This window comes from Pantherophis guttatus, chromosome 4 (assembly GCF_059756535.1).
Source record: "Pantherophis guttatus breed Tessera chromosome 4, ASM5975653v1, whole genome shotgun sequence".
Classification (NCBI taxonomy): domain Eukaryota; kingdom Metazoa; phylum Chordata; class Lepidosauria; order Squamata; family Colubridae; genus Pantherophis; species Pantherophis guttatus.
The window spans coordinates 48,527,300-48,539,870 of record NC_142066.1 but is presented as its reverse complement, the minus strand read 5'-3'; the positions used below and the strand labels follow the sequence as shown (position 1 = coordinate 48,539,870).

The 12,571-nt window shown below is 39.5% G+C and overlaps 2 protein-coding genes across 2 annotated transcripts; one reads left to right on the top strand and one right to left on the bottom strand.

Annotated features, from left to right (window-relative positions):
- Positions 1-208: 208 nt before the first annotated feature.
- Positions 209-6,260, top strand: LOC117665013 (coenzyme Q-binding protein COQ10 homolog B, mitochondrial-like). The gene is made up of 5 exons (XM_034416546.3): positions 209-333; positions 1,931-2,119; positions 2,977-3,169; positions 5,060-5,161; positions 5,867-6,260. Exons 1-5 carry the CDS (start codon positions 242-244, stop codon positions 6,023-6,025), a joined length of 735 nt encoding a protein of 244 aa, XP_034272437.1. The 5' UTR covers positions 209-241; the 3' UTR covers positions 6,026-6,260.
- Positions 6,261-8,362: 2,102 nt separating this feature from the next.
- On the bottom strand, positions 8,363-12,336 carry CISD3 (CDGSH iron sulfur domain 3). Its single transcript, XM_034416560.3, has 3 exons — positions 12,184-12,336; positions 9,025-9,153; positions 8,363-8,665 (listed from the first exon to the last, which is right to left on the bottom strand). Exons 1-3 carry the CDS (start codon positions 12,313-12,315, stop codon positions 8,480-8,482), a joined length of 447 nt encoding a protein of 148 aa, XP_034272451.2. The 5' UTR covers positions 12,316-12,336; the 3' UTR covers positions 8,363-8,479.
- Positions 12,337-12,571: the final 235 nt, after the last annotated feature.

Below are 12,571 nucleotides of genomic sequence, written 5' to 3'. Positions count from 1 at the left end.
CCTAGCTCGCCCTTCGATGTTAAAAAGTCTTTTAAAATCAGAAATGGGGGATTGGAAATACTTCCTATCTTTGTAAAGAATAATGGAGCTCATTCTCTTTAAAATCAAAAACCACCAGCCTGGCCGCTGTGGGCGTATCGGGCGAGCCTGGAAGGGTGTAAAGGGGAGGAGACGGGGGCGGAGATCTGGTCTTTCGCCGGTTCATTCGGAATCGTTGGCGCTTGGATAGCACATTTGAGCGATGGCTGGAACCAGGCACCTTAGCAAGAGTTTGGATGCCTTTCGGGGACTTTTCGGGAGCGGGTTGCGTCCGCGCTTTCCAAGGGATGCAAGGTAAGAGCGTGTGCCAGAGGAAGAAATGAGTCCCGATGATCGGGAGGTCCTGTCTTTCCTTGTCTTGCTGCCGGTTTCCTTTCTCCCCAAACCGAATCTGGGCCTCCGCGGCGGGCGAAACCGGCTGCCAGGCGGTCCCACGGTCGGAGACTGATGGGCTGGATTCACACGATATGTTAAACCGGGCTAGATCTGGGCTATTTTATTGGCGGGTTGTGGGGATGCCGTAGAAAAGTGATTCATTTAAGCTGAGCGGGTTTATGTGAAAGCTGCCAACTCTTTTTTTTTTATATTAAAGCAAGCATTAATGCTTGCTAAAGCAGTAACAAGACACGAGAATCCATTTTTTTCTGACGGCCACAGCATCATTTCAGTTTGCCCAAGATGTTTAATACATAACTTAAAGCAGTTGAAAGAAGAGCACCTGGGAATGGTGCCACCCAATCCCGTGGATTTATTTCTGCAGAGTAACAAGTGAAAGATTCTTAGGTATCACTTCAGTGAACCTTCATACCTAGCATATCTACTTAAAACTAAACCACATTAAAAGTGATTTTTGAACAAGCTATATAATTTATTTCCAATAATGAAAATGAATGCGGGCATTGTGAGTTTCATTTAATTAACATCTGAGGTTTAGGAATACTTTTGCTTAGTGTGATAATCAGTAAAATAATTCATTCAGTGTAATGGATTTAATAGCCAGTTTGTTAAATTATTTAATATAATTTAATAATAAAATATATTTAATACTTGGAATTGATGTAACTTAATAAAAATAGGCATTTTGAATCCCTCATTCTTCACAGTAAGATGATCATACATACCTCAGGAGAAAATCTACTCTGAATTAAGCTGCACTAAATTCAGTGGGAATTATTTATTGATTCTAGATTAAACTGCAAAATTAACTTGGTTTATTTATGTACTGCCAAACAATTAAATCTTTGAGTAATTCCCATAACAAAGCTAATTCTACTTGTAGCAGAATAAAAATAAAAACATAAAAAAGAGATAAAAACAAGTATAGGGAGCAAAATAAAACCAAATTTCCTAAACAGCTCTTAAATATACAAATGCACTATTGGAAATGGGAAAAAAGGATTCAATGAGGGTCAAAATTGACCATTTTTCTTTTCTGGAGTTGCCAATTATTCAGAGAAGCATTATCAATGCCCTTTAAATGTGTTTCAAATAAAAAAAGGAATAGTCACAATCAAGTTTGACAACTAAACAATACAAATACATCCATATAATTTTCCTAGCAGTGTTATAGGAGTAGGTTTTCATCCTTTCTTCCAAGATTTTACTCTTAAATTCTAAGAGAATCTAAGATCCTTCCCACTTCCCTTCCCTTCCTTTCCCTTGAATTAGTTAAGATTGGCTAGTAGTTGTTGCTTGGTGTAGCTATCGATTATCTGGGAATTCTGGAATCTTTATGATCTTAAGACTTAGAGAAGGTTGAGGATTGTTTGCCAACTATCGTTAGTCCTAAGGGAAGCTCTTATCAATCTGCCTTCAGATGAGAAATAAGGAAGCTCACCATTCCCTCTTCTAAGCTTTGCCTCTTTGATGTCTCCTTTTCTCTTTTCTACAGGATCATTCCCACTATGCTTCACTGGAGATGTTTAAGCTCTAGTAAGTTCATTGGTCCTCTAATTATGAATTCCTGCTCTTTCCTGGACTCCAAATCAATTATGAGAAAGCAGGTCCGGCCCTTCCTCAATCTTGCAGCTCCTCTATTTGCTACCAAGCGCATGGAATACACTGAAATCCGTCAACTCCCGTGAGTAGCTCAGTTCTAACCATGATTGTAAGCCAAATCCTGGTTGAGGTCTCATTTGGTGGAATAGCAGTATTGAGATCTCACTTAATGAAATATCATTATCCAGTTGTCTGGTAGCAGTATCTCCTGATTGCTTTTCCATTTGAGTTTAGGATTTGGATCTACTTTGAAACATTTGGTAATATGTAATCGTATATTTAGATCATTCCGGATATAGTTCTGAACTCTATTTCCCCCCAAAATAAGACATTCCCTGATAATAAGCCCAATCGGGCTTTTGAGTGCAATAAGGCCAAGCACTTATTTCAGGGTTCAAAAAAATATAAAACAGGGTCTTATTTTCGGGGAAACACGGTATTCTCAGATCTACGTCTTTAGAAGCATCCTTTTATTGATTACTTTTATTGATTTATTATTGATTACTTCTTATATATTAAAAATATAAGAACTATGAATGATCAGACCGAAGACCAAATGGCTGTATTTTCATAATTTACTAAGCAGATGTGGCCCATATATACACATTTCTTACATCCTGAGATTGTCCTACCAAAAATTGGTGGGAAAGCACCTTATTTTCATCTACCAAATAAAAGGAACTTTGCCTCAACCTGAAATGCTTGTTTTCACGGCTCTTTTGATCTTTTCATATCTGTTTGAGAAGCAATGATCAAAACTGGGTAATATTTCAGATATAGACTTCACATTTATACATAGCTAAAACTTGAGCAATGCTAATAAAAGTTTGGAGGGTAACTTCACTTGATGCAAGTGTTTAGGCTTTCCTAAGGTATCTTTGTCTTTAAATGCTAATTGATGGTTTTTGCTCACCATCCCCGTTACTTCTGTTCATGCAGGTACTCTGTTGACCAGATGTATGACATTATAGCCGATGTTGGCAGCTACCAGCTCTTTGTTCCCTGGTGCAACTGCTCCCGCATAATTTCCCATCACAAAGAAATCTCCCAGGCTGAACTGGAAGTGGGATTTCCTCCTGTGGTTGAGCGCTATGTCTCGGAGATCTCTTCAGTGCCTCACTGCCAGATCCGGGTAATGCATGATATTCAGATGGTTTAAATCTAGTTACAAATTGAGTGGTTTGTTTTTCCAGAAACTGGACACATTCACAAGACACGCTAACCCCCAAATTATTTATCCATGGTTTATTCAGTTAACCCAATTTTCTGGGCTGTAATGACACTTTGAACTTGAAATTAATACACTTATTTGGATTCAGAACATCTTACCAGACTGAAATGTGGTCAGCCATTTTGTGGATCAACCAGTTGTGTGTTTCAATTGTGTGGCTGTCATCTTGACTTTTTTGACCACTCCCCAGATTGTACCTGAGTCATAATATTGTTAACCCAACTTAAATCTGGTTTGAACTGTTGTAGCTGCTGCTTATGGCTCATTTCCCTTTTCTTGGGCACTGCTCTCTCTGGGAGAAATTGTATTATGTCATTGTCCTTTCAGAAAGAACACTGGTGTTGCAACAACTTATCAGCTGATATGTGACAAACTTCAGCTAAGTCATCAAGACCAAAGTTGGGTTCCCTTTTTTAAAAAACATTGATACCAAGGTTTTTAATATTTCCCCACATGAAGATTTGCTATAACTGAGCATAACCTGCTAGCTTCAAAATATGCTGATGCTATAACCATAGCATCAACATAGTCTAATGTATGTGAACAGTATCTAGTTAGAGAATGCTGGTCTCCATATTCATTATTTAAAAAAAAATATTTTTGTTATCCAAATCCTTTATCTGAAAACACAAATTCCAGTGTTGTTTTGCCTCTAGAGGGGATATGATACTAATACTGAACCCTAATCAAGAAATGTGTATCACTTGACATTGGGTCAGCGCCCCCCTCCCCAAATTCTGTGGGCCTTTCAGAATGCCTTTAGGTTGTGGCTATTCTTTCAGGCATGGATATTAATTGATTAGTTAAAGCCAGATGGGTTGGTTAGTAGTTTCCCCAGTTGCCATTGGGTGTTCCTTTTTGCTCTCTTATTGCTTGGTCTATAGTTTTTTTTTTTTTTTAAAAATGTTTGCTACCCAGAATTGGTTTACAAGGTGAGAAGCCATACAAATCTATTAAATAAAAAATAAAAATGTAACAAAATGTATATGTGAAATTCTATTAAGTCATGATACCATATGTATTCAAAAGTTCAGCTATTTTGTTTGGTTCAATTGATAGTGTCATAGTTGGGTCGTAAGTCAAGAGTATTCAGTTCTCAAGTGATTCCGGTCCCCCTCTACCTTTCCCATATATATTGCAGGCAATATATATTTTGTAACAAAAAAGTTTTTGTTACACGGGCATCCTGTGTGCCTTCCTGAGCCTTGGCACCCTCAGCTGAGTAGAACTGAATTCTCCAAATCCATCAATGGCCATATTTGCTTGGAATTTTGGGTGTTGAAGACTTCATATCTGAAAACTGCTCTAATTATCCATCGTGTTTCTGGACACAAATCAGGTGGAGAGTTTCTCTGACTTTCTTCACTGGAAAAGAAAACTCTCCAAGTTTGTCTAGTACAGGAGTCTTTTAAGCTATTCCCCATTATGGACATTTCTTACTGAAATTTTCCTTTGGAATTTTGTAGCCAAGATAGCTGCAGGGTGCAGGAAAACAATTCAGGACACTGCTCATCTTTTGGTTCATTCAATAAATGCACTAGTGAGAACTTCCCCGAATTTCTGTTGCTTTAAATAATTTCTAGAGCAAATTCTCTTTCATCACTCTGAATGAATATAATGGGAAAAGAAAGTTTCTTGGATGCTAGCTTTAATGGCCACATTCTGCCTGAGTTCAGTGACCACCAAATTAATCTTATAGCTCCAGCAAAAGGATTGCCAAATGCAAGCTATTTTTTCCCGTTTAAGTTTAAGCAAGCAGGCATTAATTTTGCTGATTTATCTATCTTTCAGGCTGTGAGTAAAGATGGGCGGTTATTTCGGCATCTGGAGACACTGTGGCAATTTAAGCCAGGAAACACTGGACGGCTGGATTCCTGCACACTCAAATTTTATGTAAGTACCTTTCATTTACTAGTTCCTGATAGAGAAAGGGGAGTGACTCCAAAACCAACAGAATATGGGGCAAGAATGTGCAAATTGGCAAAGTCCAGTTTTATCACAAGTACAAAGGTTCGTGTATACTCTAAATTATTGCAGCACTGTAAATCTGTCACTGATTGATCAGTTCACTTTCATGTTCAGGTTTTGTGGTACCAATGTCCTGGTACTATCATGCATTTATTTAAGCAGGCATAGATGTGGTCAATCATGAGGAATCTTATACAGGTAATCCTTGACTTACAACAGTCCACTTAGTGACCATTCGAAGTTACAATGGCACTGAAAGAGTGACTTGACCATTTTTCACACTTATGACCATCACAGCATCCCCATGGACATGTGATTTATATTTGGATGTTTGGCAAATGATTCATATTTATGATGGTCATGTGATCCCTTTTTTTGACCTTCTGACAAGCAAAGTCAATGGGGAAGCCAGATTCACTTAACAACCGTGTTACTAATTTAACAACTGCAGTGATTCACTTAACAAATGTGGTAACAGAAGTCATAAAATGTGGCAAAATTCACTTAACAAATTTCTCACTTAGCAACATACATTTTGGGCTCAGTTGTGGACATTAAGTTGAGGACTACCTGTAATATATAGGTGTCTAGGTGTCTACTTAACACAAATTTATTTCACCTCGTTTGCAGGTCTCCTTCGAATTCAAGTCCACCCTCCATTCGCAGCTGGCTAATCTTTTCTTCAATCAAGTAGTGAAGCAGATGGCCTCGGCCTTTGAACAGAGAGCAGAGAAGCTATACAGCACTCAAACGGCAGCCCAGCCACACCAGGCAATTCACTGCACGTGACAATGGTCTTGGAAATACTGACATTTGAGTCCTGATCTCATAGAACAGTCTTCTTTTTGCCCACATCTGTATTATTTCTTGGATGTTACTATTCTGTTACTATACTGTTCATGAACGTTACTATTTATGCCTATTTACCTTGCAAAAAAACAAGAACAACTCTCAAAGGTGCACATTATTTAAACGATTCTTCTATCTTATTTACAATGAAATTAAATTATTGGTTATTTAATTATGCTATTGTAAAGATGACTCTTTGTTACAGTGGAGACCCCTGACCATGACTGAAAACCAGATATTATAATGGAATTTTTAATTATTTTTGAAACAGAAGAAGATGGGTTTTTTTATATACTTTAGGTTTTTTTTAAAGAAGTGGTATATTTATTGGCTCACGGAATAATTTCTTGAAATATAAGGAAAACAGAGCTAGCTAAGCACAACTTCTTTTTCCCCTTCAGTGGCATTTACAGTGTAAGTTCCTAGACTCTCCCTTTCTTTTGTTAAGCGTCTCTCCTCTTCTAGGTCACATGGGATCAATCTTTTGTTTCTTTCCTTGAAGTAACTACTCTCCTTTCAGATTAATTCAAACTACTCTAGAATTTATTGAAAATAGAATAAAAACAGGGGAGAGCAATGCATTTTTTTTTTTAGTAGCTCACAAGAAGACTTCCCTAGAATGAGCAAGTTGATCAAAACTTGTTCCTTGTGAGCCAGCCTTTCTTCTAACTCAAAATTCTAAAAGAGTAGAAGCTTTTGTGAACAGCAGCAGCATTTAGCACAAGGCTGCTATTAAGTACCATATTTTTCGGACTATAAGACGCTCTGGACTATAAAACGCACCTAGCTTTTGGGGAGGAAAACAAGGGGGAAAAAAATCTGCCTCTGCCTGCCAGCATTCATCTGATGTGTTTGCTGCCATCACAGCCCGTTCGGCGCGGCCCATTTGCTGCTGCCACCTGTTCTAGAACAGCTGATCAGCGCTGCACCAACCCCCCTTCCCCACCGGAATATTCGGAGTATAAGATGCACAGACATTTCCACCCACTTTTTTTTTGGGGGGGGGGGGGAAGTGCGTCTTATACTCCAAAAAATATGCATAATTGAGAAGCTGCAACTATTAGTCTAGGCTAGTCATATAGGAACCCTAGCCGTTATATAAGCAGTGATGCAATCTAATTCTGATCTCAGTAGATATAAAATCTACTGAAAGCAGATTTTATAACTGAGTTGCCTGGGTAGAGGAAAGTGATTGCCTAAGACAGGAATTGCTGACAAGGTTGAGTTTAATTGCAGCAGAGATGACGCCACCAAGCTGACTCCTACTCGGATGGCGTAACTGCTTAAGCACAGCAGAAAAACTATCACTTGTGCCAAAAATGGCAATTCCCTATTCTGAGGAAGTCCAAGTGATAATATCCTGGAAGATGAGGGAATCTTTGTTCAGAGTTCCCTAGAAGTATGTAAAATGCAGAACTAGGGAGGAAAATTAAAAGAGAAAAATAAAATTTGTATCTCTCAGAGAGAAAATAATTGTGCGTTTTTGCATTAAGTGTCAAAATCAAACGTAAAACTGGGTTGCTTATTACAAACTACCCAAAGCCATATGCATTAAGTTTCCGTTATTCTGCCTGTTAGTAAATATTTACTAATATAACATTTTAATAGTAGTTGACAATTATATATGCCAGTGTGTTCACAGGAAAAAATGATGACATGTTATTTTATCTCATGGGTGTCAAACTCGCGGTATCATGTTGCCATCATGTGATGTATTGCGATGTTTTTCCCCCTTGCGGAGCAGGGGTGGGCGGGGACCTGCACATGATCCATCTGGCCCGCTGGCTGCCAGTTTGACACCCGTCTTATCTTAGAACAGATCTTCCATAAAATATGGTTTAGCTATAACTGCTGCTCAGTTTATAGGACTTACCTACTTTTTAATTAGTATTCCACATATTAACTACAAATGGTTTTCTGTTTGAAGTCTCAAAGTGGCAATGGGCAAGTACTATTAGTTTCAGTAGTCATAGTCAGCGAGAGCTGAGGGCTACAAAGTGGGAAGTGCTTGTGGCTCTGTGGCCCCTTTGGTAGCAAAGTAAAATATTTGTTCTAATGAATCAATTTTTGAGCACTGACCTTATTAGCAGCAAATTGTCAAATAGAAGACTTGCAGTAGGATTGATTTTAAAGGAGTAGGGATAAAGCAAGTGAAACACTGAACACACAAACACACACACACACACACACACTGTGAGAATTCACCAAGGCAAGAGGGATATAATGCTCATTTTCGTGTCCAACCTTTACCAACATGAATACACGTTTGCGAGGGTCCATGGGCTCCCATTAACTTTAATAAGGTTTGCACAGTAGGATGTCCTGAAGCATTAACCCCAGGTCTGATTTCCTGATGAGTTCTGTCACTTCTTTCATTTCCACAATGGTCTTCCATTATACCTGTGGCTGAGAATGAAGGTCAGTCTTTTGCACAAAATCTTTTTTATGGGTACCATCACAGTAGGGAGGGTTCTTGGTATATTTACACCCACATAACCAGGCCTTTTTTGATTCTCCAGCTGTGAATCTCAGGGGAGACATTTCTGGGGCACTTTTCTTATGGGTTCCATCACAGAAGGGCTGTTAAGATACAAACAGAACCAAGATTGTAAACAAGCCTAACAAAAGACAGCATTGTCTGTCTATGGATTTTATAGTTGCAGTTTTGCTCAGATTACAAAAACATCCTAGCCTGAGCAACTGGGACTTAGTTAAGCCTGAAGAGGCAAGTTTGTTTTGCAATTTTTTAAAAGTTTGTATGTGTTGAACAGTTTCAAAACTTTTTGCATTAGCAAAAAGAGAACTGGCTTCTTCAAACTCAGCCAAAGTACTACTGCAAAACTGGATTGACCTTCTTGCCAGTTTTATTAAGACACTGGACTCCCAAGTTTGGACCAAAATGAAGATAAAAGAATCTTGAAGAAATGCTGGAAGGCTACCTGCTTTTGGCTATGTCCACAAGCACACCAGGCGTAGCGTTTCTCTGCTATTAAGTCCACTGGAAAAGGTTCTTTGGCTGCAATCACTGGCTTGGCTGATGAGACTGAAATTGCTGAGCAGCTTCTTATCTGCAGGCAGGCAAACAAGAAAGCATTGGCTTTATGAAAAAAAAAAAAGAGACATCTGATTAACTAATGCTATCCTTTTATTAGGTAAAAAGTTCAAGGCATGAAAATAGGGAGAAGCACAGGTTTTTATTTTCTCTTTCACTACTTTCTGAGGAAATGTACCAATTGAATACAGCAGAGCAAAGGTACTTGAGGAAAAGTACCTTCAAAGAAAAATGAGTAGGTGAATATAATTCTACCTTAAATATTCACTTCCAAAGTCATCTTCTGGTGCATTCAAGAACTGATTGTTATATTTTTCTAACTAAATACAGAAGTTCTCGACTTATTATCACAATTTATTTCTTTTGCTAAGCAAGACAGTTAAGTGCATTTTGCCCCATTTTACAACCTTTCTTGCCAGTTGTTAAGTGAATCACTGCAGTTGTTAAGTTACTTAATGGTTGTTAGGTGAGTCTGATTTCCCCACTGACTTCGACAGAAGGTCACAAAAGGTGATCACATAACCCAGGGGTGAAATCCAAATTTTTTCTCTACCGGTTCTGTGGGCGTGGCTTGGTGGGCATGGCAGGGGAAGGATACTGCAAAATCTCCATTCCCTCTCCTCCTGGGGGAAGGATATTGCAAAATTTCCATTCCCACCCCTCTCTGGGGCCAGCCAGAGGTGGTATTTGCCAGTTCTGTGAACTACTCAAAATTTCCTCTACCGATTCTCCAGAACCTGTTAGAACCTGCTGAATTTCACCCCTGACATAACCCCAGGACCCTGCAATACATGCCAATTGCCAAGTGTCTAAATTTTGATCATGTGACCATGGGGATGCTACAATAGTCGTGTGAAAAATGGTCACAATTCATTTTTTTTCAGTGCCATTATAATTTTAAATGGTCACTAACAAATGGTTGTAAGTCAAACACTACCTTAATGGATATATTTTGAGCTTTGTTTTTATATGGCACATAATGATTTGATATCCTCAAATCATTTTATTCTTGATTTATATACCGCTTAATTTTGTGTAAGTAAAGGCAGCGTATATTATTTCCTCTGATTTTCCCTATAACACCCCTGTGAGTGGGTCGGGCTGAGAAAAAATGATTGGCCCAAGTCACTTAGGTGACTTCCATGCCTAAGGGAGGACTAATCCAGCATATTAGCTGCTATATCCAATTATCTCATAAAGTCCTGGGATGTGGACCAAGGATTTCCTAAGCAGCTTGATTTCTATATGAAGGCTGAAGCGGCTGCTTGTTGTTCAGTTGTTAAGTCGTGTTGGGATCTTTGCGACTCCCACGCCAGGCCTCCCTATCTTCCACTGTGAATTCTGTAATTCTGCCCAAACTCAGGACCACTGTGTCGATGACACTATCTAACCATCTCATCCTCTGCTGTCCCCTTCTCCTTTTGCCTTCAATCTTTCCCAACATCAGGGCCTTTTCCAATGAGTCCCTTCTTCTCATTTGGTGGCCAGAGCATTTTCACTTCAGCTTCAGTATCTCTCCTTCCAAAGGACCATCAGCATTGATTTCCTTTAGGATTAAGAAGTGCTGTAGGCATATATAATAAAATAAACTTCTGTTAAAGGAAAGGTGGAAAATTTGTGGTCTCCTAGATAAAGATAGTCGATTTACAACCATAATGGAGCCCAAAATTTATGTTCCTAAGTGAGAAATAAGTGAATTTCTGTCCTATTTTATGATTTTTCTTACTGCATTTGTTAAGGGAATCACTGTGGTGGTTAAGTTAGCAACATGATTGTAGGGTGAATCTGGCTTCTCCATTGACTTTGCTTGTCAGAAGGTCGCAAAAGGGGATTATATGACCCCAGGAGACTGCAACCGTCATAAATGTGAGTCAGTTGCCAAGTATCTGAATGTAAATCACATGACCATGGGGATTCAGAGCAATGGTCATAAGTGTGAAAAATGGTCATGCCACTTTTTTCAGTGCCATTGTAACTTTGAACGGTCACTGAACGAACTGTTGCATCTGGAGGACTACCTGTACTGCTGAAGTACAACTAACTTTCAACATTCTCGCTCCCCCTTGCCTATGTCAGGAGTTGATCAAAGTTCAAGTTCAGCAATTACCAGAGACCCATTTTTTCCATTCTTGGAAAAGTGCTTTTATAAGAACCAAAACTCCAAGGGTTTTTATATAAAGGTGTTGTTGTTTTTTACACAACTACAATTTATTCCTCTAGGAATCACTACCTCCTCTTGTGTCAGGAATTTATTTATTAATTCTCAGCTTATGTGAGGAATATCCACAATGAAGTCAGTGAGAATCACTTTTGAAAACGCATGTATGAGAAAGGCACATCCAACTGTGCTCTTGTTTATTTTTTGAACTATCTTTTGTGGTGTATCATTTCTCATTTTAGCCTTTGGCCCCATCATATGCGTCTGTTCCTAACCGCAATGTGGCCAACATGACATTATGCAAACGGACCTGTCATACTTGCGTCATCCTACACAGAAGTACATAAGAGGTTGTGTTTGTACTGACACATTGTAAAATATATTTCATCACTTGCCCATTCTGAATATGGCATTAAGAACTATTCGGTAAACTAGGAAAGTTTGCTCTGGCACCCTTCTAGGAAATCAGAGTTTGAATGTCACTTTAGGCTGGACCTATATGAAAGCTATTCTTTTAGAGCATGAGAGGCAGAATCCATGCTCGAATACAGGAAAAATCCTGCACATTCTACCATGCAGGGGATACCGAAGTAAACACTGTCCTACTGTATTTTTATTTTTGAAACGTTAAACGAGTCAAAAATAAATCTCACTACATCATTTGGTGCTCACTCCTTTCCTATATGAAGGCCTGCAGCAGCCTCACTTACCCTACTACACATATATCTTATCTTTCTCTAGGGACATCTCAAGAAAATGTTCAAAAATTGCATTTCGGTCTCTGTATGGGGGAAAAAAAAAAAGCAACGCAAACTGAAAAGTCATCGGATTTTGGCGCGCAGGAAAGGAGAGGGAAAAGGTGCAAACTTTCCAGGCTTCTGTGCTTACCTGCGAGAAAAAAAGCCGACAGAAGGAACCTACTGGCGAAGCCATGAAAGCCCTGGCTTTCTGCAGCCCGGGCATGGTTGGCAAACAAGCTCCTCCCGCCAGGCGGGTCACCTTCGCGGCCGCGCGCCACATCCGCGCGCCAGGAAGCAGCGGGCAAGGGAGGGGGGGGGGAATGACAAGCTCCGCCCACAATTGGTGGAGTAAGGTTGCGAGGGGGCGCCGCGGCTGAGAAAGCTTTTGCAAGCTGGTGACGGCCGGAGGAGGAAGGGGGGTGTGTGTGATGGGGATTGAAATCTGAGACATCCGGGAAACGTGGGTGATTAGAATTGGGTGGTTTGGTTGCATTTGTGTGCTAAATCGTTTGATTGCAACCTTTTGTTTCTTTTGC